The 27,994-nt window shown below is 47.6% G+C and overlaps 14 protein-coding genes across 14 annotated transcripts; 8 read left to right on the forward strand and 6 right to left on the reverse strand.

The window, feature by feature from the left end:
* Window positions 1–705: 705 nt before the first annotated feature.
* FPRO_10046 (putative periplasmic nitrate reductase) lies at window positions 706–3,821 on the reverse strand (the record flags this gene model as incomplete). The annotated part of the gene is made up of 5 exons (XM_031233504.1): window positions 706–1,364; window positions 1,413–3,154; window positions 3,205–3,438; window positions 3,495–3,605; window positions 3,661–3,821. The coding sequence occupies 5 exons, from the start codon at window positions 3,819–3,821 to the stop codon at window positions 706–708; spliced, it is 2,907 nt and encodes a 968-aa protein (XP_031083334.1).
* A 446-nt stretch (window positions 3,822–4,267) lies between these two features.
* On the forward strand, window positions 4,268–5,611 carry FPRO_10047 (uncharacterized protein; the record flags this gene model as incomplete). Its single annotated transcript, XM_031233505.1, has 1 exon — window positions 4,268–5,611. One exon carries the CDS (start codon window positions 4,268–4,270, stop codon window positions 5,609–5,611), a length of 1,344 nt encoding a protein of 447 aa, XP_031083335.1.
* An 11-nt stretch (window positions 5,612–5,622) lies between these two features.
* Window positions 5,623–6,315, reverse strand: FPRO_10048 (uncharacterized protein; the record flags this gene model as incomplete). The annotated part of the gene is made up of 1 exon (XM_031233507.1): window positions 5,623–6,315. One exon carries the CDS (start codon window positions 6,313–6,315, stop codon window positions 5,623–5,625), a length of 693 nt encoding a protein of 230 aa, XP_031083336.1.
* Window positions 6,316–6,911: 596 nt separating this feature from the next.
* Window positions 6,912–7,926, reverse strand: FPRO_10049 (uncharacterized protein; the record flags this gene model as incomplete). The annotated part of the gene is made up of 3 exons (XM_031233508.1): window positions 6,912–7,330; window positions 7,406–7,607; window positions 7,744–7,926. The coding sequence occupies 3 exons, from the start codon at window positions 7,924–7,926 to the stop codon at window positions 6,912–6,914; spliced, it is 804 nt and encodes a 267-aa protein (XP_031083337.1).
* Window positions 7,927–8,323: 397 nt separating this feature from the next.
* Window positions 8,324–10,237, reverse strand: FPRO_10050 (uncharacterized protein; the record flags this gene model as incomplete). Its single annotated transcript, XM_031233509.1, has 1 exon — window positions 8,324–10,237. The coding sequence occupies one exon, from the start codon at window positions 10,235–10,237 to the stop codon at window positions 8,324–8,326; it is 1,914 nt and encodes a 637-aa protein (XP_031083338.1).
* Window positions 10,238–10,979: 742 nt separating this feature from the next.
* Window positions 10,980–13,966, forward strand: FPRO_10051 (uncharacterized protein; the record flags this gene model as incomplete). The annotated part of the gene is made up of 7 exons (XM_031233510.1): window positions 10,980–11,110; window positions 11,184–11,341; window positions 11,421–12,148; window positions 12,214–12,303; window positions 12,352–13,074; window positions 13,123–13,397; window positions 13,504–13,966. 7 exons carry the CDS (start codon window positions 10,980–10,982, stop codon window positions 13,964–13,966), a joined length of 2,568 nt encoding a protein of 855 aa, XP_031083339.1.
* Window positions 13,967–14,667: 701 nt separating this feature from the next.
* FPRO_10052 (uncharacterized protein) lies at window positions 14,668–14,984 on the forward strand (the record flags this gene model as incomplete). Its single annotated transcript, XM_031233511.1, has 3 exons — window positions 14,668–14,751; window positions 14,806–14,922; window positions 14,970–14,984. 3 exons carry the CDS (start codon window positions 14,668–14,670, stop codon window positions 14,982–14,984), a joined length of 216 nt encoding a protein of 71 aa, XP_031083340.1.
* Window positions 14,985–15,714: 730 nt separating this feature from the next.
* FPRO_10053 (uncharacterized protein) lies at window positions 15,715–16,805 on the reverse strand (the record flags this gene model as incomplete). Its single annotated transcript, XM_031233512.1, has 6 exons — window positions 15,715–15,848; window positions 15,899–15,964; window positions 16,014–16,065; window positions 16,112–16,420; window positions 16,470–16,599; window positions 16,660–16,805. The coding sequence occupies 6 exons, from the start codon at window positions 16,803–16,805 to the stop codon at window positions 15,715–15,717; spliced, it is 837 nt and encodes a 278-aa protein (XP_031083341.1).
* Window positions 16,806–18,156: 1,351 nt separating this feature from the next.
* FPRO_10054 (uncharacterized protein) lies at window positions 18,157–18,610 on the forward strand (the record flags this gene model as incomplete). The annotated part of the gene is made up of 2 exons (XM_031233513.1): window positions 18,157–18,267; window positions 18,371–18,610. 2 exons carry the CDS (start codon window positions 18,157–18,159, stop codon window positions 18,608–18,610), a joined length of 351 nt encoding a protein of 116 aa, XP_031083342.1.
* Window positions 18,611–19,019: 409 nt separating this feature from the next.
* Window positions 19,020–19,874, forward strand: FPRO_10055 (uncharacterized protein; the record flags this gene model as incomplete). Its single annotated transcript, XM_031233514.1, has 1 exon — window positions 19,020–19,874. One exon carries the CDS (start codon window positions 19,020–19,022, stop codon window positions 19,872–19,874), a length of 855 nt encoding a protein of 284 aa, XP_031083343.1.
* Window positions 19,875–21,748: 1,874 nt separating this feature from the next.
* Window positions 21,749–22,221, forward strand: FPRO_10056 (uncharacterized protein; the record flags this gene model as incomplete). The annotated part of the gene is made up of 4 exons (XM_031233515.1): window positions 21,749–21,849; window positions 21,909–22,044; window positions 22,097–22,111; window positions 22,162–22,221. 4 exons carry the CDS (start codon window positions 21,749–21,751, stop codon window positions 22,219–22,221), a joined length of 312 nt encoding a protein of 103 aa, XP_031083344.1.
* A 696-nt stretch (window positions 22,222–22,917) lies between these two features.
* FPRO_10057 (uncharacterized protein) lies at window positions 22,918–23,960 on the reverse strand (the record flags this gene model as incomplete). Its single annotated transcript, XM_031233516.1, has 2 exons — window positions 22,918–23,793; window positions 23,850–23,960. 2 exons carry the CDS (start codon window positions 23,958–23,960, stop codon window positions 22,918–22,920), a joined length of 987 nt encoding a protein of 328 aa, XP_031083345.1.
* Window positions 23,961–24,696: 736 nt separating this feature from the next.
* On the forward strand, window positions 24,697–25,344 carry FPRO_10058 (uncharacterized protein; the record flags this gene model as incomplete). The annotated part of the gene is made up of 1 exon (XM_031233518.1): window positions 24,697–25,344. One exon carries the CDS (start codon window positions 24,697–24,699, stop codon window positions 25,342–25,344), a length of 648 nt encoding a protein of 215 aa, XP_031083346.1.
* A 1,168-nt stretch (window positions 25,345–26,512) lies between these two features.
* On the forward strand, window positions 26,513–27,954 carry FPRO_10059 (uncharacterized protein; the record flags this gene model as incomplete). Its single annotated transcript, XM_031233519.1, has 2 exons — window positions 26,513–26,670; window positions 26,724–27,954. 2 exons carry the CDS (start codon window positions 26,513–26,515, stop codon window positions 27,952–27,954), a joined length of 1,389 nt encoding a protein of 462 aa, XP_031083347.1.
* Between the last annotated feature and the right edge of the window lie 40 nt (window positions 27,955–27,994).

Raw genomic sequence — 27,994 nt, forward strand, 5'->3', positions numbered from 1 at the left:
TGAAGTACAAAGCTAGACTGATGAAAATAATCATCAAGATAAAGGGGGTCCAAGTCGTGAAATTGTCAACAGGATAACCTATTCCAACCTTTATTAAAAAGAAAAAAAGAAGAAGAAAGAGGCATCTGATTATAGGGGAATGAAGCAACACTTGATAGGTATAGGACAGGGAATGATAAAGCAGAACCGGCCACGACACCAGCCGTCGCAATCTTCACCGCCTCTTAGACTGAGCTCAGGTTCCAAGTTCTCTTGAAGCTGCTGTGTGTCTAAACCACAGAATCATGAGCGTTTATACAAAGCTCCGACCCTGAATATTGCCAAAACATACCTGTAGTCTGGCCTGCTCGTGGTTGAACCATTTCCATGGACTCTAGAGTGTATCCCTGCTGATTTATGCCTGCAGGCTGAGCAGTTGATTGAGGCACTGAGACTGGAGCCATATTTCAAGAGATTTGATGAGAGGTCGAAATTGTAAATGCCTAGGACAATAATGATACCAAGACTCTTGTTATGACAAAAAGAAGAATGACCCAGCGCCCTGGTTTCGGGTCCATGGCCCATATTTACCAGCTGGCTGGGCACATCGCTTATCTGCCCGAAAACTTGGAAGTGAGATTCATGGCGTCACCATATGACCGCCATCACAGACTAGCTTGACCTCATCAAATGCTCATGGTGAGACACGAAGCTTGTCTAGCCTAGCTAGCCAACCTTGCAGGGCACTAAAAGCGACTGAGGAGCCCTAACCTTGATCTGCATCGTCACCCAATCCTGCATCCTCTTAACCTGCGAAATTGCATACAAAACCGCCTGAAAAAACTCCTCATCCCAAATCGCCTGACTAACAGGGTTCAGCGCTTCCAGCCCAACTCGCAGATGAGCCAAGTAAACTTGAAGACTTCGCAGCGCCTCTAGTACTTGGAGCTGACTTGGTGTATCATCGCTCTTGGGGAATAATGAGTCGCGCAATGTATGGGCGGCGTGTCTGCCACGAGCTTGATTCTCACCAAACCTGTCGACGTGTGGTTTGAGGCGTTTGGTTGTGTCTTTGGTGATTTGGATGAGTATACGGACGCCTGAATGAGCTTCTGAGTCGGCTACTAGATGGTCTAGTAATTGTTCTGTGATGTCGCGTAGGAGGAGAATTGATTCGTACGTTTCGCCTAGCCAAGTCTCTAATTGACGCTCACGGTTACTGAGATCACTCTCTGTAGCGCTGGAAGTCGCGGCGTCATTCTTTTCCGCTTTGGCTAAAGCCTCGGATTGTCGTTCCTTTGCCGTTGGGCGATCTTCTGGGACCTTTGTGATGGAGATTGCACCGGATTTGAATGTCGGCTGCTTAGATATGGGGTCCCATTCAGCTAGAATTGTCAGTAGAGATCTCAGGATTTGGGGGAAAAGCGACATACTGATCGTGAGCTCATTTGCGGCGCGTGCTCTTCCATCCTTTGTATCCCAGTATCCAAAATGGAACGGGATGAAAGCTTGTCCCTGAGAAATCTTGCCCACCTTCACCTTCATCTCAACCTCACCTCGCCTGGACTTGATTACGACCATGTCGCCAGTCTTCACATCATGAGTCTCAGCATCCTTCTCGGATATACGAATCTCAGGTTCAGGGCAAGCTTTCTGCAGTGCGGTTCTTCCCGTCTTGGTCCTCGTATGGAAATGGTACACATTCCGTCCTGTCGAGAGCCTCAGAGGATATTCATCATCGGGATCTTCATATGGAGGTACGTAGTCGCATGCCTTGAGGATCGCACGACCAGCCGGTCTGAGCTCTTTGTAGTATTCCTCAGAGTATGGCACTCCAGTCTGTAGATCATGGCCATAGCTTTCGCAGTAGTCAATATCTGTAAAGAAGACACCGTCGTCGAAGAGTCGCTCTTTACCAACAGGATACTGCTCATTGCAAGGCCATTGAAGACCAGAGCCACCAGTGAGCTTCCCATAAGACATGCCCGTGTAATCACAAGGCCTACCAGCAGATAGACGCTTCCATGCCTCAAAAACCTCTTCTGGCTGCGTCCAAGGCGTGAGAGGTCTTTCTTCTTTATTCTTGAAGCCCATGCGACGGCTATAGTCTAGAAATATCTCGAGATCTGGCTTGGCTTCCCCCGGCGGTTCAACAGCCTTGCGAGATAAATGCACCGTTCGGTCAACGTTTGTAAAGCATCCTGTCTTCTCACCCCATTGGGCAGCTGGAAGAACAACATCGGCGATAGAAGCCGTCTCTGTCATGTAAATATCCTGGCAGATGACAAATAACTCCGGTTGGGTAAAGATATCTCGGACCTTGGGAAGGTTGGGCAAGCTGACGAGCGGGTTCGTGCCCGAAACCCAAACCATTCGAATAGAGCCCTTCTCCATAAACGTCAAAATGTTGTGGATATGAGTAGGCTCATTCCAGTGCGGCACCTGGATGTTGTCGATATTCCACAGATCTGCCAGTTCTTGCATGTGTTTGGCGTTCTGATGGTTTCGGAACCCAGGGAACTCCCCATCACAACCAGTCTCGCGGTTATTCTGAGCTGTTGGCTGGCCATTCATCTGAAAGATACCACTTCCTGCCTTACCAATAAGACCGCGAAGGAGATGGATGTTGCTAATCTGACAGGCACTGGCTGTCGCTTGGTTCGACTGATACACTCCTTGGAGGGCTGATGACAGTAGACTTGGTGTTTGGCCGAGGATCCTAGCGGCTTCCTCAATCTTGCTTGCTGGGACACCAGTGATTTCTGCAACTCTCTCGGGGTTGTAGCCTTCAACTGTGCTTTTGAGATCTTCAAGACCGACGACATGCTTAGAGACATAAGCTTCGTTGATCCAGCCGTTCTTGAACATGAGATGCTGAATGCCGTTCAGTAAGGCAAGATTGGTACCGATCTTGGGGGCTAGGTGCAGCGTAGCTTTGGAAGCACTCTCACTGTAGCGAGGGTCCACGACGATCAATTTTGGGGGAGTTGGGCCGGCTAGTCGATCGAGAACTCTTGACCAAAGCACAGTTTGAGTAGCTGCCATGTTGTGCCCTACCATGAAGAGGCAATCCGTATAGTCGATATCAGTGTACGAACCAGGCTGCCCGTCGCTCCCAAACGACTCTCTCATTGAAGCTGCCGCAGTTGCAGTGCAGAGCCTAGTATTTCCGTCCCTGAGGGTCATCAGAATGTGATCTCTTCCAAGGAGCAGTAAAAAGCTTACATGTGAAGCGTATTCAATCCAGCTTTCCCAATCAGAGCAAGAACATAGTATTCTTCGAGAAAAAGCTGGCCACTGGTGTAGAAAGCTATGCTATGGGCTGTGAGTTTCTCAACGAGCTGCTTTGACTTTCTGACAATGAGGTCCATAGCTTCATCCCAAGTTGCACGCTCAAGCTTGCCGTTTCTTCGGATCAGAGGATGAGTGAGCCGTTCCTTGCTGTTGATAGCCTTCCAACTAAACATTGAGCATTAGTTGTATCACTTCAAGGCCCCCTATATATTGAAACTTACCCGTTGAGTCCCTTCGGACCGAGTCTTCCTTTATTGATGCGGTCGGTAGCACGGCCTCTCACACCAACAACCTTGCCATTTTTAACACCAATGTCGAGCCCACAACCATTGCTAGATAATTGCCGTTAGACCAAATTCTAAAACATGACTGTAGCCAGTTGCTTACCTGCACAGCACACATGCACTCTGTACCCATTTCTCCGGCTCCTCATCACAAGCATGATCTACCCTTGTAGGCCACTGATGAACATAGGGTGTTCTCGGCCCCCAAATATCTTCAATAGAGTCTCGCGAGCATATAGAGGGAGGTTCACTGCAATTATTCATATTCACGTCGTCCATTAATTTAGGTGTGATGAGGTAGATGGACAGCAAGATAAATTGGTGGGAATTTCTGGGTGGCCACAGCTCTCCCCAGAAAATTTGTAATGCAACGCAAATAACTGGACTCTACCGACATATTGGTATCGAAGGTAATTCGTCAATATGGCATCGTCGATGGTCATGTCGACAGGATGATGCTAACTTGACGTTATTATGGTGGATAATAGTAACAGTGACGTAAATGATTATTTCCGTGATAAATAAATAAAAAGAATGACGAGTGAAATCTTGTACATTGATTAGCGTATGTTAGTTCCAACGTTATGATCCGCATCGAGACAATGCATCTCCGGGCGTTTGCATGTCATGAATATCTAGCATCGCCGGCCGAACCCAGTGGGTAAATACATCCTGGCATTTTGACAGGCTAGACAGGATCACCGCTCGCAATGGCAACAACATATATCTCTGCACGCTTGGAATTGGAGAAAACTGCTCGTGCGATTACAGAAAGTCAAGATGTATCGACAGGAATCGAGTCGGTATTGATAGAAGAGGCAGCCGGTCGCGTCTCAGCATGCGATCACTACAGTCCCATCTCAACACCAGAGTTCGACACATCTGCGATGGATGGCTACGCAATTAGCTCAGAGAGCACAAAATCAGCCTCTGCAGACCACCCGGTCTTCTTTTGCGTCAAAGGAACAATCGCCGCTGGCGATGACTCTTCCACTCTGCCTTCATTTCATACGCTAGATGAACCCCAGCCTTGTTTCGAGATCATGACAGGGGGACGATTTCCAGAGGGTGTACTTGGGGAGGTTTTCGATGCATGCGTCAAGGTCGAAGACGCTACCAGGACTATTGCAAAAGAGGCAGGGCTCGGGGCGTGTATTGCTATCAGAAAGCCAGTACCGAGATACGCCAATCGTCGGTTTGCCGGTGAAGACATCCAGAAAGGTGATCTAGTGATGGAGAGGGGAATCACTATCCGGACATCACACATCATGCCCCTCGCTTCCGTTGGGATCCATAAGGTCCAGGTGCGGAAGAAGCCGCGAGTATGTATCTGGTCAACCGGCAATGAGTTGACCTCGCCAAAGTCTCATATCAGAGATGTCAATGGAGTATACCTGACGGCAGCGTCAACAGAAGCTGGGGCCGATGCAACCTTTGGCGGCTCAATTACAGACGAAGTGGATGCTATCGTTCACACCATAAAAAGCCAATTGGAATCACCAGCGGTGGACATCCTAATTACAAGTGGAGGCGTATCCGTTGGTAAGTTCGATCACGTCCGTCAGGCACTGGAAACCCTCGGTGCAACTATCATCTTCCACGGCGTAGCTGTCCGTCCAGGCCACCCGGTTCTCTTCGCACTACTGCCTTCGGCCAGGGGCGAGATCGCGTTCTTTGGACTACCAGGAAACCCTGGTGCAGCAGCAGCCTGTTTCAAATTCTTGACTGTCCCGTATATGCGCCATCTTATGGGTCAACAGCCGGAGAAGCCTGTGCTTGCGCGCTTGGAGGACCCCCAGCTAGGTAGTTCATTACGGAAGAGTATTATGGATGCGCCCAACAGAGGACTCAACTGCGACAGGTTCCGACCTGGAGTTCTGCAAATGATAGGTGACAAGGGGCTTACAGTTCACGAAGCTGCTGGGGTATTTGGTCCAGCTAAGATGGCACTCTTTGTGCAGGCAAACTGTTGGATTCACATCAAGGCAAATGAGGTCATCGAAACGGGACAGATGGTATCTTGTTATCCCATGAGTGAATTTCTGATATCTTGAACTACATGGCCCTACAGCACCTCCAAAGGCTTTTCAATAAAATTGTCTGTCGGCTCATCTCTAAGTGATCTGAGTGCATCATCCCATTCTGATCTGATGTTTACGTTTCGTAGCAATGCTTCCGAGTCGTTAGGAAGATACGTGCAACCGCCAAGTTCCGAAACAGCCTTGCTGGGGCTGAGCTTTCCTGCTCTGCAGTTCTCCTTGAGATGGCTGATAGCCTCTGGACTCCATATTCCCAGAAGAGGCTCACAGAAGCCCTCATGGTTCTTAAAGCATGTAACAGGAGGTTTGTAGCGTTCTTGGAGTTCTTGCAGGGCTGATGAAGTAATGCAAGGATAGTCACACGCCACCACTAGCCAAGTCGCTTGAGGGTCCGATTCATATGCCGCAAGGAGTCCAGCTGCTGGCCCTTTCGACCCATCCCCTTGACTCGATTCCAGGTCAAGAATAATCTCGATGCTACTCTCTCCTGGGGTGGCTTCGTACGAAACCTTGCCGGCATTCTGTAGAAGATCATCCCTCTCAGAGTCTGGAGCCAGAGAAATGTAGACAGTCTCTGCTTCAGGGCATGCTTTTCGAAGGACTTCAACCTGGTGTTGATACAAAGCGCGTCCATTAGGCATAGGAAGAAGATGCTTTGGAGACCCCATTCGAGTGGACTTTCCACCGGCTAGTATGAGTGGCTTGATAGTAGTAGACATTGTGTTGAGTTCAAAACCTTCTTTGAGATTGAGGGTTGGTTCCAGGTGAGATGGGGATGGGAATTTAGGTATACGCAGATAATAATAGAGGGCCGATGTCTATGTATGAGTGGACAGTGGTCCACCAAATGAAACTCTCATGGGGGGCTCACAATGACGTGATGATGAGAAAATTCAGGAAAAGCCCACAAAATCAGATTTTGCAATGGCTTTAAGACTGTAAAGGTTCGGAAAGGCCAAATAGATTTCTTACTGGTATCCTCGGGTAATTGAATCCCGAAACCCCCCTAAATAGATTGTTGTCAAGAACACTTTGAGAAACTGTCATTAGAACTACTCCACCACGAGCTAATGAAGGGCAAACACCCTGAACCCAGATCTCGGAAGACCCCGTTCCAAGGAACGTATTGATGGATGTAGCACTGCTCTACAGGTAAACGATGCTGAACCGGAAAGATCGAACAGCTTTCTCCCAAGTCAACAGCCACTCATCATAATCATCACCACCAATGAATCTTTTACCAACTTTGTGTGTATTTTCCCAAGGGACCTGCAGCCTAAACCAGCGGGGACACCAAGAAGGAACCTCGGGAGATTTAATGGGAGAAGGGTTCATGGCATGCAGGAGAGGACTCTCGATACCTGTAGCATCTAGTAAATACCGAGCAGCATGCGACCGACGCGTGCGCAAGATCTCTATCGTAATCGATCTTGGTAAAACTATCACACCTATCTCGATCCGATACAACACCCAGGTGACCAAATACGATATCTCGAGGATCAGTGGCTCCGATTCCTCTCCGACAGAAAAGAATCGTAGATAGTGGTGCCTCAAACGCGCCGTATCGTCTACTGTTCATGTCCTTCAAGGGCGTTAGGTTTCGAGGCTGGCCTTGCTGGACGATACTGTCAGACAGAGTGTCAAGTAGCATGGCAGCAACGACATTTTTGGTCTCGACAATGGGGCAAAAATGGTGCCACCGCATTCGTAGGTCACCGCACCGAACCCAAACATCTGTGGAAAGCACAAGCTCCTAGAAAACCCAGACTCTGCGGAACCATGGCTTTGATAGTAGATTCCGTCGCATACAGTCAACCTCATCCGCTGCTAATGAAAACTGCCCACTGGCCGGCGTATTTTCATGCATCATTGTCTGGCTTTGAACCTTGAGATCTTTGACCAGCTTCTCAAATCCCTTAGGCGATTTTCCCAGATGAATTACAGTATGATGCGCAGTGGAGTATATCCTCCCCATCATGGCGACTTGCAAACCCTTTTCAGCATTATTTGACTGATCGATGCACAAAACATCTGCCCAAATCCGAAAAAACTCGACTCCTATCGCGCATGTCCCTTAGAGCAGCGTCCAGGCTAGCAGTGATCTCCATGGCTCTACCACCTAGGTGTATCACGCCCTTGTGGCTTACATCGCCCCAGACGTAGGATAGAGCAGTGTATGGTTCGATCAGGTCATAGTTGTAATCAGAGAGTGTAGCATGATGCAACGAGCCTTTGAGATCTGCGCTGTGGTCGAGACTAGGCTCCAGATGCAGGAGTCGGAAAGAATCTCGGTGCTCGAGGGGTTTGTACTGAAATATGTCAGAAGACATTATGAAACATTACGGGTATACTTGAACGCCCCTGCCAGGGAAACAAGATAGGTTCCACGGCGATGTTGGGAACTGTAAGAGGTATAGATGCTGATGCTGTAAGCCTCTTTCAGCCTAACGAGTTGGTGCCTAACCAGCGAGCCGTTTCTGAGCCTCATCTGGACTCGACGTTTAATTCAACTTCAGCTATCAAGACACGGACCCATTCTTTTATCTAAGCCATTAAGCATAAAGCCGCCGCTTTGACCGCTTGAAATCCTTTATTTAGATATAAATCTGTCAATAGCTAGGGATTACCACGGCTCTCATTTTGAGAAAATCATCAATTAACATAGACGTGAGATCCGTTTGGATAGCGCTTCCGATAAATGACTTTCCCAAGTATGTCCGCCTGTCATCATGATTTATGGCATGGCCCAATGTTGATTTGAAGCTCCCCATAATCATCCAAGAGGTTATGCTCAGTTTCTATCCATACATCGCAACTAGGTAAAATCCCGTCAAGAGGCGAAAGAACCCTTACGAGCCTAGCCAGACCTTTATCAAACAAGTGTCCCACTTCATCACCGTGACGTTCCAACAAACTTTCGCGGACAAATATTCCTCTCTCACGGTGATCCATCCGCTTGATCTGCCTCACTATCTCAGAAATATCCTCATCGATTTCATCTAGTATCTCAACTACAGTTGGTTGGTCATCACAGTCCTCTCTTTCGCTTGTAACGTAAGCTCGCCCTTCACCGAGCAGAAATGCCCAGAAGACTGGACGGGGCAGTTTTGCCTGACCGAAGCCAGTTGCTGGCCGATAATCATGGGATTCCAAATGTAGTCCGTTCACAAGCACAAATGAGACGCGGTGTTCAGGGTAAATTTGCAGCTCAAAATCGGTGACCCATATAAGTGTCCCATCTTCGTGTGACGCAGAACTTGGGTGACATTCAAAAGAAGGTATATACTCCTTGGTGTTCTGGCCATTGACAGACTTGAGGACCTTCAAGACGTCTTTGTTCCAATGGATCTTGAATACAGGCTTTTGATGATGACCCATCATGCGAGTTTCCTGTACTGCAATAGATTTTCTGATAGAGATAGATTTTCGCTCCAACTCTTCTCGCGCCTGTTTCTCTTCCCAATAGATATTTTGAGAGTGGTAATCGTCATAGTAGTTATCTTTGTGAAGCAAGACTTTGCTTGGTGGTAACTTAATTAGTTCATAGGGCTTGAATCGAAAGTGAGTGATACCCCGGCTTGAGCTCGCTAAAAAGATTCCAAGAGAATAATAATCATCATCAGGGTCCTTTACACCCAAGTCAAATATACAATCCACACCGTGCCCAATGCCTGCTGGGTAGTCTTCATGTTTGAGGACTCGACCGTCCAACTTGACATTTTTGCTGGTGACTTCCATGCCAGATTCGAAACCATTCACCTCGATATGAGTGTTCAGCCAGTGGGCGAACTCAGCAGGTGAATTCGCAAAGCACCCTCGAAGTACACCGATGCCGTACGATGCGGCATCTTGCTTCCACGCAAAAAGACTGAGATCGTCGTGGTTCTTTACAATTTCTTCCTGTAGCCGAAAAAAGGACTTTGAACCTTCTCCGTAGAGAAGAGGCATATTGACATCGAAAATCCCCAGAAGACAATAGGCAATGTCTTCAATCCGGGTCGTTTCTCTACTGGCCGCCCAAGACATTCTTTGTGCAACCGGGATGGTGGCAATATCTGTCTTGTATTCCAGTACTGGACTTGGTATGCCTGTCAGCTCTTCTAGGACCTTGATGAATCGAACGTCGGATCCTGGAGCCCTTGACCCGATGCGATTCCAATTTTGGTCGTGAAACATAACCTGGCCGGGGGCAATCAACTCTTGAAGAGTCCAACCTCTAGTGAACCATCGACAAGTCTTGAGTTCATCTTCGAGTTTAGAAAAAGCCACAGCTGCATATGACTTAGGGATGTCCGTGTCAACCGGCGAGCGCGGGAAGACCAAGTCGGAGAGGTAAACGTAGCATACCGAAGACTGCTTATACCACGCAAACATGGAGTTGATAGCCTCGCTCAGCTCAGCGCTACTTCTTTTATCGATGCAACAGGTATCAATCCAGCTGTGAGAGATATTGGCTTGTCGAGATGCTTCGCAGGTCATTTCTATCTTTTTCCATCCTGTCTTGCTTCGTGCGTGAGGTAGGCTCTCCATGTCTTGAAAAAGAACTTCGTCTCCTTCCCACGTGTGAGACAGAATGGAGTAGGTACATGGCGGATTAACGAAGTTCTCCAATTTGTAGGTTTTGGTATTGATGAGCCACATGATTATCAGGTTGCCAAGAAAATAGAAGGATATCGCGTCATAGAGATATGCACGGTAAGTCGGGTGGAAGTTGGACAATCTTGATAAAACAAGATTCAGGCGCAGGTTATTGGAGAAAAGAAAGTAGAAGCTCTTTATTACAGAAGAAGATTCGGGAGGGGACTTTGGTAATATTATTACTCTTTCAGCTGCCGTACCCTTGTAGACCCTTTAGCCGCCCTCTGCAGAGACCTCGACCAATGAGTGTCTATCAGGAAGCGCTGACTTCAAATTACAGCTAAAATGCCTTAGATAACCTTGTATCCCAGCCTGTTCCGCCCGACTACGGCGAGTTATGGGGTTGTTCTCATCATGCAGTGCGGCTGAGCAATGTTGGCGGGAAACATCGAATCGGAGGCCAGCTTTGACTGCACTAATGCAGCCAAAGTCGCACTATCAGTACATTTACAATACACATTTACAGGCGCAAGCGAAACACGCAGTGGGATTTTGGCCCGCCTCAGGCAGCCAAGCCTCTCAGGCTGACTACGGGGCAAAATGAAGAACTTCCACTCATCACACCCACCAAGCCAAAACTTCATCTTTAAGCTACTCTACTCATACTGCTGTTGATGTCGTTCCTCTGCATTCAATTCCCATAACAACGACATCCTTACTAACATAGTCCTCTGTACCGGCCATGGACAAAGCGCAATTCTCTCCGTCGCTGACTGGCTCACGGAGTGTTAGGGTTTGGACAAACATGAGTAACCCCGAACTACCAAATAGGTTTGGAGAAGAGATGGGGACGCATGGCATTAGTCCGCTAAGTACCCCTGGTTACATAGACAGGCTGTACGATCTGGCTGCTCAGGCGAATCGCCCCGTGATACTGTACGTCGAGATCAACTTTATCACCCCTATTGTAGCATTATGAGACATCTAATGAATGTCCTCCTTCTTGTAGCAATATTGCCTTAGGCACCCATGAATATGATCGCGGCTTTGAAATCCAGCTGCTGGGGTGCTTCCCCAACTTTCCCATCCACCTTTTGGCGGATATTTACGAATCAAGCACATGGGGACGAGGTACGGTTATTCTCCCAAACACCACCGACGAGAGATGTAAGTACTTGAGTAACTACAGGGCCATTTTAAGTGGATTGATTATTGAGGCTGACGGATGTGTCCATCGTCATTATAGCCGTGGCATTTCTTGCGAATTATCCACAAGTTCAAGCAGCAAGCCACAGTCAGGGCGGACCCAAGGACGACATCACTCCCGCACAGGTTAAGTTCCTTCCCATTCTCGGCTGGTGTTCATCTGTAGAACGACCAATAACTGGAAGTCAACAAGATACTCAAAGGATTGCTATTGTCGTGACGATCAGCTTTCACGAATGCGTACCAGAGAAGATGGGCGAGTTCTGGTCTATCGGGCGACGACAAGATCGTCTCGCCAAGTTTGAGCAATGGGCGTTCCTTGATCTTGCTGCTACCTTCTCAGGGTGGCCAACCATATGGACCAATGCGCGGCGTGAACTCGCCCAGCGACATGCTTCTATGTATTCCAGCGCCAATGCCGTCGCTGACCTTGGCACGACACGCATCATCCATCAAGACATGGCCAATGTCATCGCCCTCCGGGAAGACCTACGTTTGTTCATCGCAGCCTATGCAAAGTACAGCCAAATCCTGCGAAGAATGTTCCCGAATAGCAAGATGGCCCGCATTAACAAGATGCGAAGCCTCACGGGGAGAAGGCGGAAAGAAGGACAGCCCATGGACAATGTCGAGTTGAAGGAGAGTACTGAGCTGCTCGAGCTGCTTGCCGAGCTGGAGATTCGACTGCAAGACTCCCAGCAGAATCTAGAACATCAGCTCGAGACTTCTGAGGTCATCCTCCGTCAACTGGAAAACCTCCTCAGTCTGGTAGGCCTACATGAACAGATCTCACTTGTTAACAGACGGCTGACCTCGATACTGACCCACAACAGGCTTTCAACACTCAAGCGATAGCTCAAGGCCAAGCAACAGCGATGCTAAATGTCCTAGCCACTATCTTCCTTCCTCTATCTTTCGTGGCAGTAAGTGAAGACTACCCGCTATGTCAGCAACTTTCTAATCAATCGTAGAGCGTCTTCGGTATGACAAAGTTTCAGATTTCCGCAGTGTGGTACCCGCCAGCGGCCGCTATCGTCCTTTTCCTTGTTGGTGGAGCAATATTGCTCCTCAGATGGCTGGGTGTGGATATGAACATGATTCGACTCCCCATGAAGCCGGTGTCGGCATTCATATCGAAGCAACAAAAGCCGACGTTTCGACTTCTAAATACCGGGCCTGAAGCAGCTAATCCTGGTATATGTGCTGAAACGAAAGAGCAGCGTGGCCTAGATCCCAAGGGGACACAACGCCAGGAATTAGTCAAGTCGGCCCGCAGTAGCTTAGACGACACATCTTCGCTGTCTCCGGGGGCTCGAAAGCAGCCAGCTACTCTTAGGAAACTAGAAAATTCTCAAGCAGGCGAGAATAGAGAGGAAAACTACATTTATGATGATGGGGAGCCTGGTAAACCAGATGGAAATGCCCATTATACACTATTGCTACAACCGGAACCCCATAGCGGAACGCAAATTAAGGCTCATATGGAAGATTCTCGGGACTCTGCTACTAGTAAACCAGATATGATGGACGACTCAACCTCTACGACGCTTTCGCACCATCCGGTCTCCAAGCCTCGCTTGACAAAGAGTGAAACCGAGTTCCTTGAAGCAGAGTTCCAGAAAACCCCGAAGCCAAATCATCAAAGAAAGAGTGAAATCGCGGATCTTCTGCAGGTGGATAAGCCGAGGATAAACGTGAGTCTGTACCTGCCCGTCTTGTTTCGAACGCTAACCCTTGCAAAGAACTGGTTCCAGAACAGAAGAGTCAAGGAGAAACAAATTCAGAGGACAAGGATGTTGGAGGCACAGCCGGTTGTAGAATGGCGTAACGAAAGGATTCTACACGGTGGCCAAATGCTCCACAGCTCCGAACCTTCTGATTCTCCCCCTGTTGGGAGTATTTCCGCTGGGGAGACTGGGAAGGTTGTGCAGCATTTAGGCGCAACTCCACAAGATTACAGGGTTACTGGAGGCGGAGTTCCACATTTCACAGCAAATACCGAACTGCAGCTTCAACAGTAAGTCTAAGCTCTCCTATCGCATTCCATCTAGGAGATATGCATTGTCGAAGTCCTTAGCTGCGGCAGTTATTGCGCCAATGGTTCAGCAGACTGACGTACATAGGTTGCAAGGTCTGCAAGTTCAGATGCCCACAATCAGTCCACCAAGGAACGGCATTCTTATGCCAGCGAGAGATCCGAAGCATGTTCTGAGGGACATCCAGATGCAGGTGATGCTTCTCGAGCAACAAAACGAAAAGCGCCCTAAACCCCAAACGGGACAGAGAGTTGATGATCCACCATCTTGTCTGCCAGCGAGAGATTCGAAGCATGTTCTGAGAGACTACCAGATGCAACTGATGCTTCTTGAGCAACGAAATAAAAAGCGCTTGATGATGGCTCGCTCAGAGCAGGACGCAGCCGGTGGAGAAGGTTCAAGGGATGCCGCGGGCAAAAGCAACTTCTCAAGTGTCGAGGGCCGCCCGAAACCCCAAGCAGAGCACAGAGTCAATGGGTCACTATCTTGTCAGCAAGATAATCAATTAGCTGGTGCTGGCATAGTACCAGCAGTAGTTAGGGATGTGTAAGTGCCGGAGAGGAGATAGAGGTGTTGGATTAGGCCGGCGGGAAGAAGTGAGAATTGGAAAGAGCGAAGAATACTCCCAGTCATAAAAACTGCATTATAAAACTTTCTATTGGCTACTTTATTATATTGCTACAACTTATGTGGCTGCTATAACCTGATCGGCTCTGTACAGCTTGACAATTTCTCGAACCCTTTTGTATAGACCACTGAATCAGAGGAGGAGGTAGATGCGGTAGTGCCTGAGTTATATCCATAATGATCTCATTAACTATATACCAGACATCAGCGAGACGGCGACCTTTATCACTTCTATTCTAACCTCGCAAGTTTGAAAGTTTATACTACATAGAGAATAGTTTCCACGAGCTAACTTTCCCAGGGTCTGTTGAAAGTATATCAATGCAAAAAGTCCCATTTCCATTAATACGAGCCTTGACGCGCAATCCTGGCGACGGAAATGAAAACCCGACCACCGGATCCGTATTTCTAAGTTTTGTCGTTTGATACTTTTTACCCGCGAGGGTAAATGATCAGTTTTAACTTTGGTGACTGGGCCCGTCATGATACAACTCTGGAAAAGGCTGTAAGCTCTGAGTAGGGAACAGTATTTATACCTCAGTCCTGGCAACCCAAGTCTCAACACAAAAGAAACCACACACAGTAAATCGCCAGTCCCTGAAGCTTGAACTTAGTCATCTCACCATGCGGCCATCTGGTATCTTGATCATGGCAACAGCCTTCGTTTCCGTCTCTGCCCAGAATTGCAAGCAACGATCTGCCATTTGCGTAAGTACACGCAGCGATTCATCTTGAGATGCTCTAGCTTATAGGATATACAAGTCTCCTTTTTCACTCTGCTCCAGTATGCCTGCTGCTGGTCAAGTATGCGGCTCACAGGGAACAGCTTCTAATTGTAACTCAGTGGCTGACCAGGGCTCTGATTCTGGAACTGTTACTGTAAGTCTGATCAATTTTAAGCATTAAGCATAAGCTAACGTGTAAAGTGCCAATGCTGCTAATAGAATAGAATATATATATATTAGTTAGACTAATAGGTATATGATATATGCTGGTTCTTACGATACCTTAACTATTATTTAACTTTTCATTTCTTTATCTCTTTATTTATTTCTTGTGATAACCCCAAGCTCATCAGAAATCCCCCATAACTTGAATCCATCATCAGCCTGCAAGACTTTGAAGATGCTGCAAGATTTTGCCTCAACGAACGATCATGGGTCTACGTTTCCGGTGCTTCTAATGACTTCTACACAGCGTCCAAGAACTCCGAGATATATGAGTTAGTGTTTCTGCCGCCTCCAGCCGACAGGTATATAAGTCAGGTTGACACAAGCACAACAATACTGAGCCATCGCTTCGATATCCCTATCTTCAACGCCACTACATCCTTGGCTATGCCGACGCACCCATCCACCTAACAGCATAGAAAAAAGGTCAGTTAGGTTCCTGAGCTCAGGGAATACTGCTTCTACAAGTAATGAGCAAGGTAAGTGCTGTAAGCATCGGCAGTCGGATCTATCCAGTCAAAAGAGCACTCTCATAATTGTTGTATGCCTCAGATAAGCTAGCAATACCATCATATCAAGCAACAGTCAGACAATGCCACTTGCCAGGTTCACAGACGCAAAGCACAAACCTCACATGCAACCAAAGCAAAATGTATATAAAATTGCTGCCATGCCTCAAGGCGCATTGAAGCACAAAAAGTCCTCAAAACCAAAAGGCCTTTTATTTTAGAGGAGCCTTTCCTAGTGCACTCTCAAAAAAGGCAGTCTCGTATTCCAGGGCCTTGCGGAAGAGCCCATTGGCAACAGCAAATGTCTCAGTGTTGTTGTTGGCGATCAACACTTCCTGTAACTCAACTACTCACAGTCAGTCAGGTAATCACCAGGGCGGGCTACTCGTATTTTACCAGACAGCTTGGCTCCATATCTCCATTCAAGATTTGGAGAAATCCACTCGTCGAAGAATTTTGAGTCTTGACAATATCAGTCCATGTTTTCCTAAAATGTAGCTCCTGTACCGACCTCTCACTGTGGTAGACGATTGATTCAGCTGATACGCAATTTCAGCCCATCCCTGAACGCGTTAGTATAAGTTGACACCTCCGATGTAGACTTCTCACATAGATACAGGGGAGTCTTGATATGCTCCAGAGGTACCAGCCTAGATTCGTATTGTCTCCTAGCCAATCGACATATTCTCGTAGAACGGGCTCGAGCTTCGCGTTCTTGACGACGCTGCTGCTGACATTGAGATGATCAGGACTTGTAAGGTCCTCGCGAAAACTGCTTGCGTATTCGAGGTCCCCAGTCATATCCAGAACCGTCTCATTGATGGCGGATGCTTGATCAGCGGCAGATTCATCTGGATCCAAGGATTTCAAGAGATATGCTTTGTGAGGGACTGTCAAAGTGAGATAGTAATAATCTTGCTGCAACAATTTTAGCGAATGCAGGTCAACGGAAAACGGAGATACGGACAACGAAATAGTATTGCAGTGACTCTAGAGTCCCTTGGGAGGTTTGTGCCGCTTGGGCAGTGGTGAATGCATTGTTGAGAAACTTTGTCACGAGATCACAGTTCTGTGTCCAGAGCTGGTCGACGAGAGTTCTTGTTGGCAGGTAAGTATTTGAGGTGGCCGACTAAAAAACAACTACCGGGTATACTGACCCGTCCTGGACTTTAGGGTTATGGCGAGGACACTCAACGGGAGTAACAATCGGCTCAGCAGTGGCTGGGGCTTGTGGCAGTGCTGCAACCGAAATCGCCATTGCGGGGAGGAGGAGAAGCATCCGGGACCAGCTGAGCGACGACATGATGAACGATTCAATAGACAAAGACAAAATCAGTGACTTTTTTCACGGGTCAGAAAACGCACAGGAACCATAATGACGCTGGAACGTCCTTATATAGGTAGACTGGTAATAGGGGATCCCTTTTTGGTTCTCGGAAATTACTGTTCCATTTGTGATGTTATTATGTCTCAAAAGGCTGAGGGTGTGTTACACGACATTTCAGCTCCAGAATCACATGTGCTCACGCGTTAATTTCTGTAACGCCCTCTCTCGTTTCTCTGCCTAAAGCCAAGTGCCTTTTCCATCATAGATCTTTTTCCGTGTTTTCTCGTTCTAGTTTTGAACGTAGGCCATTCTAAATGCAGCAGGCTCGTATGAAAGAGGTTGCGAATCATTATTGACGTCTCGGGTTCTACATAAAAGGTAGGGGGCTTGGAGGCATATGTGATTGTAAATGGGAACATGCAATCTAAACAGGCAGGTCAATTTTCAGTTCATTAGGCAATACCAAGACTTTGCCGCCTTGGCAGAGTCATGGCCCCTTATCATTGGTGAATGAATTGACGTTCGTCAGCCCTCCAAGAACAGCTGAATACTTCTTTTCTCTCACGTGCGGAATCCACCCTAGTCTGCACAAATACGCTGGCAGCCTTTGAGCCAGTTCAATAAGAGGAGGTATCAAATCGGTCAGTTAATGAGAGATTATCTTGAGTTGATTGACCTGACTTACAATCAAGCGCCTTATATGTAGCCTGCCTCGACAGGAACGGCTGAGCTTTATGCATATCGATAGCGACGAGAAGAGACTCACTTCAAACTTGTGGGGATATTCGTTAGAAGAACGACTTCCATAGCATCAAGAGTTAAGGTTGGTCGGTTTTCTTGTCTCTCTGTGCGCTTTTCTTGATATATTTGGCGTTACAAGGAACATGAAAAGCTTGACGGCACTCGTCCAGAGGCATGCGTCCACTTCATAACAGGAACTAGTAATCCAACGAGGAAACTCTGGAATAGGATACCATCGTAGAAGCAGCATGTAGAGCAACAGTCAACGGTAAGAAGACCTTCTACTGACCTTGAACTACTCCTTAAATGTGTTCAAAGGCGACGTAATGCCAACATAATCATTCAGATGCTTTCTCAATCGGATCATCCTTTTTCATTGAGCAAGTATCTAAATACTCAGAGTATTCAAAGCATCAGCGACCTCCCAAGGAAGCCCAATTAAGCTCCGGTTATCATACGGCCTCTAGGCCAGCCCATAGCGCGCAGATTCTTTACGACGATAATTTAAGAACCGCCTCACCTGTAATTAGGATCAGCTGGTATTATATAGACGCCTGCCAATCGTGAAAGGTCATGCACTGACATTATGGTAGCCTCCAGCTTTAAGGCGCTCACTACTCACAAAGAGATTGACTTTTGCAACTTCATCGGCAACAGCTGGACGATTCTATTCTCTCACCCTACAGACTTCACTCCGGTCTGCACCACTGAGCTTGGTGCATTTGCAAAGCTGAAGCCTCGATCTGACAAGAGATGAGTCAAGACGATTGGACTGGTAGTTGATTTCCAACGTTTCTTAGGGCATCGACTTCACCATTCGCCCAGCCTTTGTTATCGAACCTTCCAAGACCATTCCGCTTACGATGATGCATCCTGCTTCAATTGGTCGTAAATCAGTCGAGGTACTGTGGGTTATTGGTTTACTTCAGACTGTAGATAAGAAGGATGTTATTATTCCGTCTTCTGTTTCGATGGAGGATGCGAACAAGTTTCGTGATATCAAGGAGGTCAAGACTTACTTGAGATTTACCAAGACCTAGATTCATAGTCTAGTGTATTCATAATTGATGAATACAGTCATAAGATTTATGAAATTAGTGGGACTGTTACGAACACAAAGTTTGTGGGAATACAGTGTTAACTACGACTTAGTAATGCTTACAACAGTGCACAAAATTCCAATAATGCTTTCATATTGTTACACGTGATCCATGATTGAAATGATCTACGTTAAACAGAGACTGCTTGTTTGTCTCACCTGGTGGCTGGCTTCGTTCTTCAGTGCGCACTGCGGGGGATACGTCCCGGCAGATGTCCATTGCGTCATGGACCTAGCAGCATGTGATCTTAATATTCAATTCTTTTCCCTTTTCTCTTGAGTAGACTGAACATTTTATGAAATAACCTGCATGTTTAGATGCCATTTGTGCCATTTTTATAATTGCAGCTATGGAGAACCAAACCGATACCCTCATATTACAGACTCATCGACGTGTTACACGCTCCATGGTCAGAACCGATCTGAGTGGCACAAACCCCATCAAAACTGAGAAACGTAAGACAACACCACGAAAACCACCCTCTGGAGTCGTACTCTCGGCATCTCGAATCCCTCCAATCTCCAAAGAGCGTTTCGGTCTGATCCAAGAAACCGTCGGAACAAATCTGTACCAACTCCTCGTTGCAGCCGTTCTCTGGAACAGGACTCGAGGATCTCAAGCCCGCCCAGTTTTCCAAGAGCTCATATCTCAGTACCCAACGCCAACCCACCTCGCAGAAGCAAGTTTCTCCGATCTCGCAGATCTCATCCGTCCAATAGGACTCTACAACTCCCGTGCCGCTCGGTTCATCGCCTTTGCCAAGACATGGCTTGACAAACCACCCCATAAATCAAGGCGGTACAGAAAACTGCATTACCCCCTGCAGGGAGATGGTTTAGGTATTGGCAAAGATGAAGTCTTGGGTGAAGATGATGTGAGACAGGGCTGGGAGGTGGCGCATTTGCCGTCCCTTGGTCCGTACGCGATTGATAGCTATCGGATCTTCCACCGAGACATGCTGAGGGGTTTAGCCGATGATTGGAATGGCTTGAATGCAGTGCGGGGGTTTGAGCCCGAGTGGAAGAGGGTCGTGCCACTTGACAAAGAGCTGAGGGCTTATTTGCGATGGATGTGGCTGAAGGAGGGCTGGATATGGGATCCTGAAACTGGCAATAAGATTAAAGCTTCTGAAGAAAGGATGGAAAGAGAGCGCGATCGGTCAAGAAGTTTGTCTCCCGAGGGATTTCGAGCACGAAAGCAATGAGCCCTACAAGTCTTGTCGTTCGATAGCCTAAAAGGATCGGGCCTCGATTAGTGGCCAATTATGTCTCAGACACGCTTCAGCTCCAATCCTTAAAGTTGGCTATCTCGAGTCTGAACCACGGGCCTCCTTGCATTAGCATTCTTCTCTCGCCTCACCGAGGCATTCAGCTGAGCAAAAGTCCCCGACCCGCATAGAGTTGTGTCATAGATTTCAATATATCCCTGCATAAGCGCTGATATCTTATGACTGCAATGCCGAACGGAGCGCTTTGCATAGTGGCAGGGTAGGTGAGACACGGGATACACAGTGCTCTTACTTGTCCGACGGCCCGAAGAGACAATGTACCGGGTATTGGTGCTTCTGCTGCGTGTAACGGGACATTCCAATCGTGCCACATCATTGTATGGAGAAGTTGATTGGTCCTAGCCGTCTTCCAGTCAAAGGATGAGATCAATATGTTTCTTAGACTTGATTTGAATGTTCAAAAATCGACCTTTAGCCAATCATTATCAGAATTCGAGAATCCAGGCAGACCCCATATTAGATTCTTGGGGTCTGGGTCTCGGATAACCCTAGAAACTATGGCATACGAGCTCTTCAAAACATATACAGATTACCTGGAGTGGGATCCCGGGGAGGCGGAGGAAAGAAAGCTCCTGGGCAGAGATATATCAAAAATGATTCGGTAAGACAGGCAAGTCAAATATCATACAGCTAGCTCTTCCATGACTGTGTGTCTCTTGCAACCATGCGGGGTAGATGTATTGTTTGCAATTGCGACTTAGGGCTTAGAGCATACCAGCACAGAAAACTTGGAGCCTTGGGAGTAGATGGCAGTGGAATTAATACGACAATGGGCTTTCGACACCAATGCAGTGAAACAGGGCATGAGTAGTCAAGACACACTGAACGATGTAGTATGATAAACGTCCTGCTCAGCCGTCGTACAGACGGATCACTGAACAGCGGACAAGTGTTACCCTGGAACCGCTTGCAATGAGGAAACCACGGAGCATTTGCAAGCCTAACGGCAGTTATACTCGTTAGTCAGGTTAAGTTCATAAAGCTCAGGTTTCAAAACAGATTGTTGAACTGATCACCATCAATATCAACATCTTTCGTTCGCTAGAATAAATTGTCAGTCATACAACATGACTGTTAGATGAGATAAGTACACACTTCTAGGCATTGCGTGGGCAGCTACTTACTGCACTACTCGGAGTGTTTTGTTGAAATTTAGACATTGCTTGGAGCTGAGCTTTGTGAGCTACAATGATCTGTTTGATAAGTGCGCAGATCTAAGGTAATTCTTTCCAAGTGACTCAAGCAATATCTAGAAACAATATTCAACTACCTAACAAGATGAGATATGTAGGTACCTAGTCAAAGGTCTTACTTCCGCAAAACGTCACGTACACCCAGCTGCGACTGTCCGACAACACCAAAAGCCAAGGGCCATCGGGAGGTTATACACAAGTGAGACCGGATCGTCAATCGCTCGTATTTATGTCTTGCAACAGGGATCAAGCCGCCACCATCCCATGCCGCCTTTAGTAAATCGCCTTCCATCCTCCTTGCATGATGATCGACGCTTCGGGAACCTTTCCTATGACAGAACTTGTAAGACAGGCGGACCATCGGTAAGTAAATCAAGGAAGGTTCAGACGTAGCTGATTGTTGATGAGGGGTAACGTGTAGCACAGCACATATTCATGGACTCAAGAAGTGGGATGATGGGTGAGCTTTGGGTGGAAGGAAAATCTATAAAGGTTGAGCTTCTGCCCGCCCGTTCTGCCATCTCATCCTCATCAACAGTTTCGCTTTACACTACACAACTACATCACATTACTTCACTTTACTTTCAACCCATCAACATGAAGTTCTCCATCGCCTCCACTCTCCTCCTTGCCAACGGCATCGCTGCCATGCCTTGGTCTTCCCTCAGCGCCAAGCAGTCCAACGGCGAGGAGATCACGTAGGTCCCATCCCAGTCCATCCTACTCAGTTACCTCCATACTAACCTTTCGTCCATAGCCTCCGCATCCAGGTCTCCCAGTCCTCTTCCAACCATGCCGTCACCCCCAACCACAAGGGCGTCGTCAACGTCCACAACTACGAGGTGTGCCTCAAGGTCTGCTGGCCTGAGGAGCCAACATGCCCCGAGGGCTGGGTAAGTGATCCTAAAGTCTACGCTCTGTTGATTATGCTAACTATTTGACTAGAACCCCAAGAAATTTGTATGCCACCTATTAGTGATGGTAATGAGTTTATTACTAACAGTTTCTAGGGAGATTCTGACTACCCTTGCTGGACCTGCTGCAAGAAGACTGGTGATGATGATCTGTAAATATTATACTAGTCAAAGCCCTGGAGATCGTGATTACCAATATAGCATCAAGGCAAGGAGAACATTAAGCCAACATAGTATAAATGGACATTCGTTACAACTTATCATAGTCCGAGACCGGTGCTTCATGAATGCGATTTGTGCATCGTGAATTAATTGTGCAATCTTTCCTTTCCAATCACAACTCATTACCGTCCAGCAGGGTCAGTAGATGGTCGAAAATCACTGACTAGTACTATATAGCACAAGCTTGGGTTAAGCGGCCTTATCAAACGAACATGGGACCTATTGAAGTTGGGCAAGTCTTGGCTCTGCATTCAAGCTTTCTGAAAATCTCCGACTCTGCAGCTTGGTCAACTGGGTATAGAGGCGGCGACTGCCGTGATCGGCTTCAATGTTGGCCCCACGTCGTCTCCATCTCATTGTCAGCACAGACAATGGGTCGTCGGTCTCGGCCAAATCTGATTTCTGGAGTTCTTCTAGCTTCCCCGAGAACCCTACATTGGAACTCCACTCGATCGCATGATAATGCCCAGATTCATACAAGTCCGCAGCGAAATCGGGGCCCGGATCTCTGTTAGTTCCTACTCTTTTCGTTAGATCAACGGCGGCTTAATTGAGTGATAAGTAACTAGTTATATTTTCACGCGTTCATTATCTGTTTGCTATAAAGCAACTGGCTCGATCGTTTTTGTCTCAAAGAGCACGACCAGTCGAAAGCCCATACGCGATATCAGCTAGTTTACCAATCATGAACGCTTGTCGGTCTGAAAGTCTCTCCAGCACCATTTCAGCATATTCCTCGTTCCATGCCTGGACCTGCAGCGCAGCTTGTTCAAATCCTTTCGGGTACACGCCAGCGCAGCCCCAGTCAAGGACCCATAACTTCATATCTTTGTCGACAACTAAGTTTCTCGGTGCCAGGTCTTGGTGGGTAAGGACTATGTCTTTGAACTCGAATTTCGTAGTATCGGGCGGTAGTTGCTTAACCATGACACAGATATCAATCTTGTGATTGCACCAGTCTTCAAGATCTTTCAGCGTGTCAAAAGGCCCTGCACCGTAGTCTGTGAACCACGGGCCTTGGGACTTTTCGTCCTGCGATCTCCCGATCGGTCCTACAGGTATGTGATTAAGGACGGTAGATTGCATCTTGTTGATCACTTCCGCGACCTGCTGTGCGACAGTTTCTTTGGTAGTCAAGTCGAATGTCTGCCAGCTCTTGTCAAGAGACGATCCCTGGATATAGTCCATGACAATGAAATGGCCCTCAATAAGGCTTGTGTTAGGCATCCCTGCGAACTCTGGAATTTCGGCTGTGAAAGTGCGATGGACCTTGGGGACTGGAAGCTGCAGCGTTTCGGAAGCAAACTTCATATTTTCTGCTTCGCTCTTTGGCACGCCTGGGCCACCTTTGATGGCAAGATGTTTGGAAATACGCGATATTGTGACAGCACCATAATGATGAAGTTGAGGCGCCTTCAAGTAAGCTGACAGAAGCTCCTCATCAGAGACAGAGGAGATGTCACTTTCATCGAGAGGGAATGCATTATCATCGTCAAGCGCTCTGGGCTATTTTCTACATTAGCAACATAGATTCGGTACCCCAAATCACTTTCTCAACTCACATCTTGGTATGGTAGCGGGAAACCTTGTTCGTCGCCTTGCTCAGGATCCTCCTGCGGAGGATTTTCGTTACGAGACTCTGTTTTAGGAGTTTTCGACAAGGAACAGCCCATAATATCGTACAGGAGATAGTGAGGTATAGGGGTTCACAGCGGTTGAGGTAAGGGTTCTTAGAGAAGTCTGCGAAAGCCTCCGAATTTCGTGAAATTGTTGCGTGTTCCAAGTCGGCCGCGAGGCATTCACCGCGTGGCATCAGATGTCGGGTAAATGTCGGGTAACACATAGCCAATAGGATCAGGATGCTTTAGGCAGGCATCCATGTTGACCTAATTTTGACTTTGAACACTGAACCAACAGTCATTTTGTTGGACCAATCTTATTAATAGAAGCATTGTGATAAGCGGTTACAACTTATCACATTTAAGCGCTGCCATTTAGACGCCGTGTTACAGGTAGCTCTAGCGATCTTTTGAAAAATGTTTCCGGTTTGTCCTTCTACGTATGGTGTTGAGCTGTTGGCCCTTCAGGCCTGAGATCGGCCGTCCAAGAGCTTGAGTTTGCCCTCGACAGGAGGGTTTAGTTTGTCGTGTGATGCATGTAATTAGTGGCCCGTACAGAAAGATTTCTCGGGTGATTCGTCTGAGACATATATGTCGAAGCTCTGAACGAAGCGCGCGCCAACCCAGGTAGATACGGGGGAAGTAGTCATACATCTCTCAATGGCTCAATGAAGATAAAAGGGTGAGGTTTGCCTGTGCCATTGAACGTGGTTCTTCGCACTACCAAACATCACCATACAAACTCTTTTATATCCCCTTCAGAAAGCCAATAACACATTCCAACTTCATAATGGGTTGCGGTCCAAGTTCTCCCTCTAAAAGCGAAGGCGGAAAGAAGCCTTCCCATACAAACTTCGAAATGCACAACCTGAACCCTCTAAGCTACACACCTGACTCAGCAGAGAGCCAGATTCGCAGCTATGTTGTCACCAAGGTCCACTTCGTGGCGCATTCTGTCTTGCGCAACGGAGGAAATCATTGGGATATCTTCCTGCAGTGTGGCCCTGACCTCTCTGTCAGGCTGGAGATAGTGCCTGGTGCATATCCAGGCCGCGAGGGTTACCTAGCTCGCCTTGACATTATCCGTCACCCTTACGGGATGACACGTGTCTCGCACAAAACTGTTAGCATCTCACCGCAGGCTCCTGGTCTTACGGTAGGCGAGTTCCTAGATGCCATTGTACGGGCAGATAACCACCGTTATGAGTTCACCAAGGACGGCAGGGGTTGTGGCGGCTGGGTTCGAGATCAATTTTACCTTTTTGTCCAATGTGGCTTGATTCCTACTGGGTGGGAAGCGCGGATAGAGGCCGCGATGACGGTTTTTTGGAACGAGAATCGGTCTCAGGGAGCTTGGCCGTTGACCTATGGCACTTATTTGAGAACAAGAAATACTGGTCGCAAGGGAAAAGGAAAGCAGAAGAGGGGCAAGAAATAGTACTGTCTTAGGGTTAATTTGCAAACTTTAGGTTAAATGCCCAAATGTTTAGACTTCTTATTAAAAAATCAACTAAACTTAGGATAATATATTCTTAACTTGGTATATCACTTTCGGGTCAGTAAACAAGTCTATAAATCTGTTCTAAGTGATGGTAAATTCTATTTATGGCTTAACCCATAGGTATAAGGTTGCTATAATATATTTATCGATAAATGTCAGTATGGCATAATTATCCTTGTCTGGGCAGGTCTGTTAGCAGTTTTATCTAGTAGGACAGCCTTCATCATCGCAAAGCTCTGTGCTCTGTAACTATTGTCGGAGGTCTGCTTACCTAGCAATCCGAATATGACATTTCGGCATTCGTAATAGCTCTAATTCTTCACAAGCTGCGCCAAGTCCGGAGCGCGATCGGCGCCCTATATCCACTTTGCCCTGACTCATCCCGAATCTAGTTTAGACCCTCGACGCTAGAAATCTCTTGTCGTTCCAGAAGCCGGCTAGAAACTCCGGCAGTCGAATTCCTCCAAAACAAACTTGCAGTAGCTTGATTGAAGGAGGCTGAAAATTCTGAGCTGAAAGAAGCGCGCGGCTACGATGAGGCTCTTCCGATTCTATAACGACATCTATCGCGAGTTTTTGATGGCGAATCTAGCTGTGTTCTCCGGTCTGGGGAAACCCTTTTCTTACGTGGAAATTAGAGAGTCTGGAGCGGTGGATTTCTCTGTGAGGAGAGACCACTCTTTGTGGGACCATAACGTAAAAGTTAGCAAATCCATTGAAGCAATACAGATCTGGCCATTGCTTGTTTTTTCCTCAGCATCAGCCGATCTCGCCCAATGAAGGATCGACTAATTTTAACCGCGATCACTGTAACCGTCCCACTGCTCATTACAGTCTCTACACTCTCTATTGCCCGAGTTCGGTGCGCGACGCCATCGGGCCAGGCCGAAGAACCTCCAATGTTAGTGGGCCGACTTGACTCGGGAGTTAAACTAACATGAAGACATTTTCTCACTCCCACCGTTGTCGGCCATTTCTCGCCCCAGAGTGGAATTTATTTAAATAAGACTGCTGTTCCAATTATCGTCGCGTCAATTGGTCTTACAATTTTGAGTCTCTTCTTTCTTCAACACTTGCGCCACTAACTTAACGGGCGACTATCATCATGAGCCATACAGAACCTAAAAGCGCTGCGGCGCCCGAGGATCAAGAGAAGGGTGTTTCCAATGCGCCTCCGGCTTTTGTGCCTGAACCGCGAAATGATGATGCTGTCTTGGGTGATGAGGAGGCAGAGATCATTGACTACAAGACATTGACGTGGTGGTATGTTCACTCCCAACCCCAACTTCACCTCTCTCAATACTGACTCCTCCCAGGCAAGGCGGTATCGTCCTCATTGCAGAGACTGTATCCCTCGGCATCCTCTCCCTCCCCTCCGTCCTCGCCACCGTCGGCCTCGTCCCCGGAATTATCCTCATTCTCGTAATGGGCTTCCTGTCCACCTACTCCGGCCTCGTCCTCGCTGAATTCCGCGCGCAATACCCCTTCGTCCAAAACTTTGGCGACGCCGTCGAAGTCATTGGAAAATCCATCGGCATGGGCCGTGTCTTCCAGGAGGTTTTTGGTTGGGCGCAGGTTATTTTCCAGGTTTTCGTCATGGGAAGCCATCTTCTCACTTGGACTATCTGCCTAAACACTCTGACGAATAGTTCTACGTGTACTATTGTCTGGGCTGTTGTTGGCTTGGCGGTTTTCTGGGTTCTTAACCTGCCGCGTACGTTGAAGTACACGAGTTATATGTCCATGGCCTCGTGCATGTCCATCACGCTCGCTGTGCTCATCACGGTTGGAGATGTTGCGCATGAGCGACCTATTGGCTCTGGAAGCATCGAGGTTGCTCGTGAGCTCGGCTTTACCGGCGCTTTCTTGGCCGTCACCAACATTGCCATCTCCTTCTCCAGCCACTCTTGCTTCTTCACTGTCATCTCTGAGTTCAAGAAGCCCGAGGATTGGCCCAAGGCTCTGGCTTTCCTCCAGATCGTCGACACTACTCTCTACCTCCTCGCCGCCATCGTCATCTATGTCTTTGTCGGACCTGATGTTCCTTCGCCTGCTCTGTCTGCCGCTGGTTCTGCTACTATGCGAAAGGTCATCTGGGGTATTGCCATCCCTACTATCGTCATCGCTGGTGTTATTTACGGCCATGTCGCTTCGGCCTATATCTTCCAGCGAATCTTCCGCAATACCAAGCACATGGTCCGCCGAACAAAGCTGTCTACCATGGTTTGGTTCGGTGTCACTTTCGGCATCTGGGCTCTGTCAATGGTCATTGCGGAGTCTATTCCTGTATTCAATAACCTCCTCGGTCTCATCTGCGCCCTCTTTGCCTCGTGGTTCTCTTATGGGCTGCCTGGTATCTTCTGGCTCTGGATGCACTACGGAAACTGGTTCAAGGATGGAAAGCAGACTTGCCGATTTGTGGCCAATGTTATCCTCTTCCTTACTGGCTTCCTCATCTGCGTCCTTGGACTCTGGGCTTCTATTGAGGCAATTGCTGAGGGAGGAAGCAAAACTCCTTGGTCTTGCGCTAGCAATGCTGCGGAATAGATCACTTTCGGCTTAGAATAATGATGATAGACATAATACG

The sequence above is a fragment of the Fusarium proliferatum genome, assembly GCF_900067095.1.
Source record: "Fusarium proliferatum ET1 genome assembly, contig: FPRO_scaffold006, whole genome shotgun sequence".
NCBI classification, from domain to species: domain Eukaryota; kingdom Fungi; phylum Ascomycota; class Sordariomycetes; order Hypocreales; family Nectriaceae; genus Fusarium; species Fusarium proliferatum.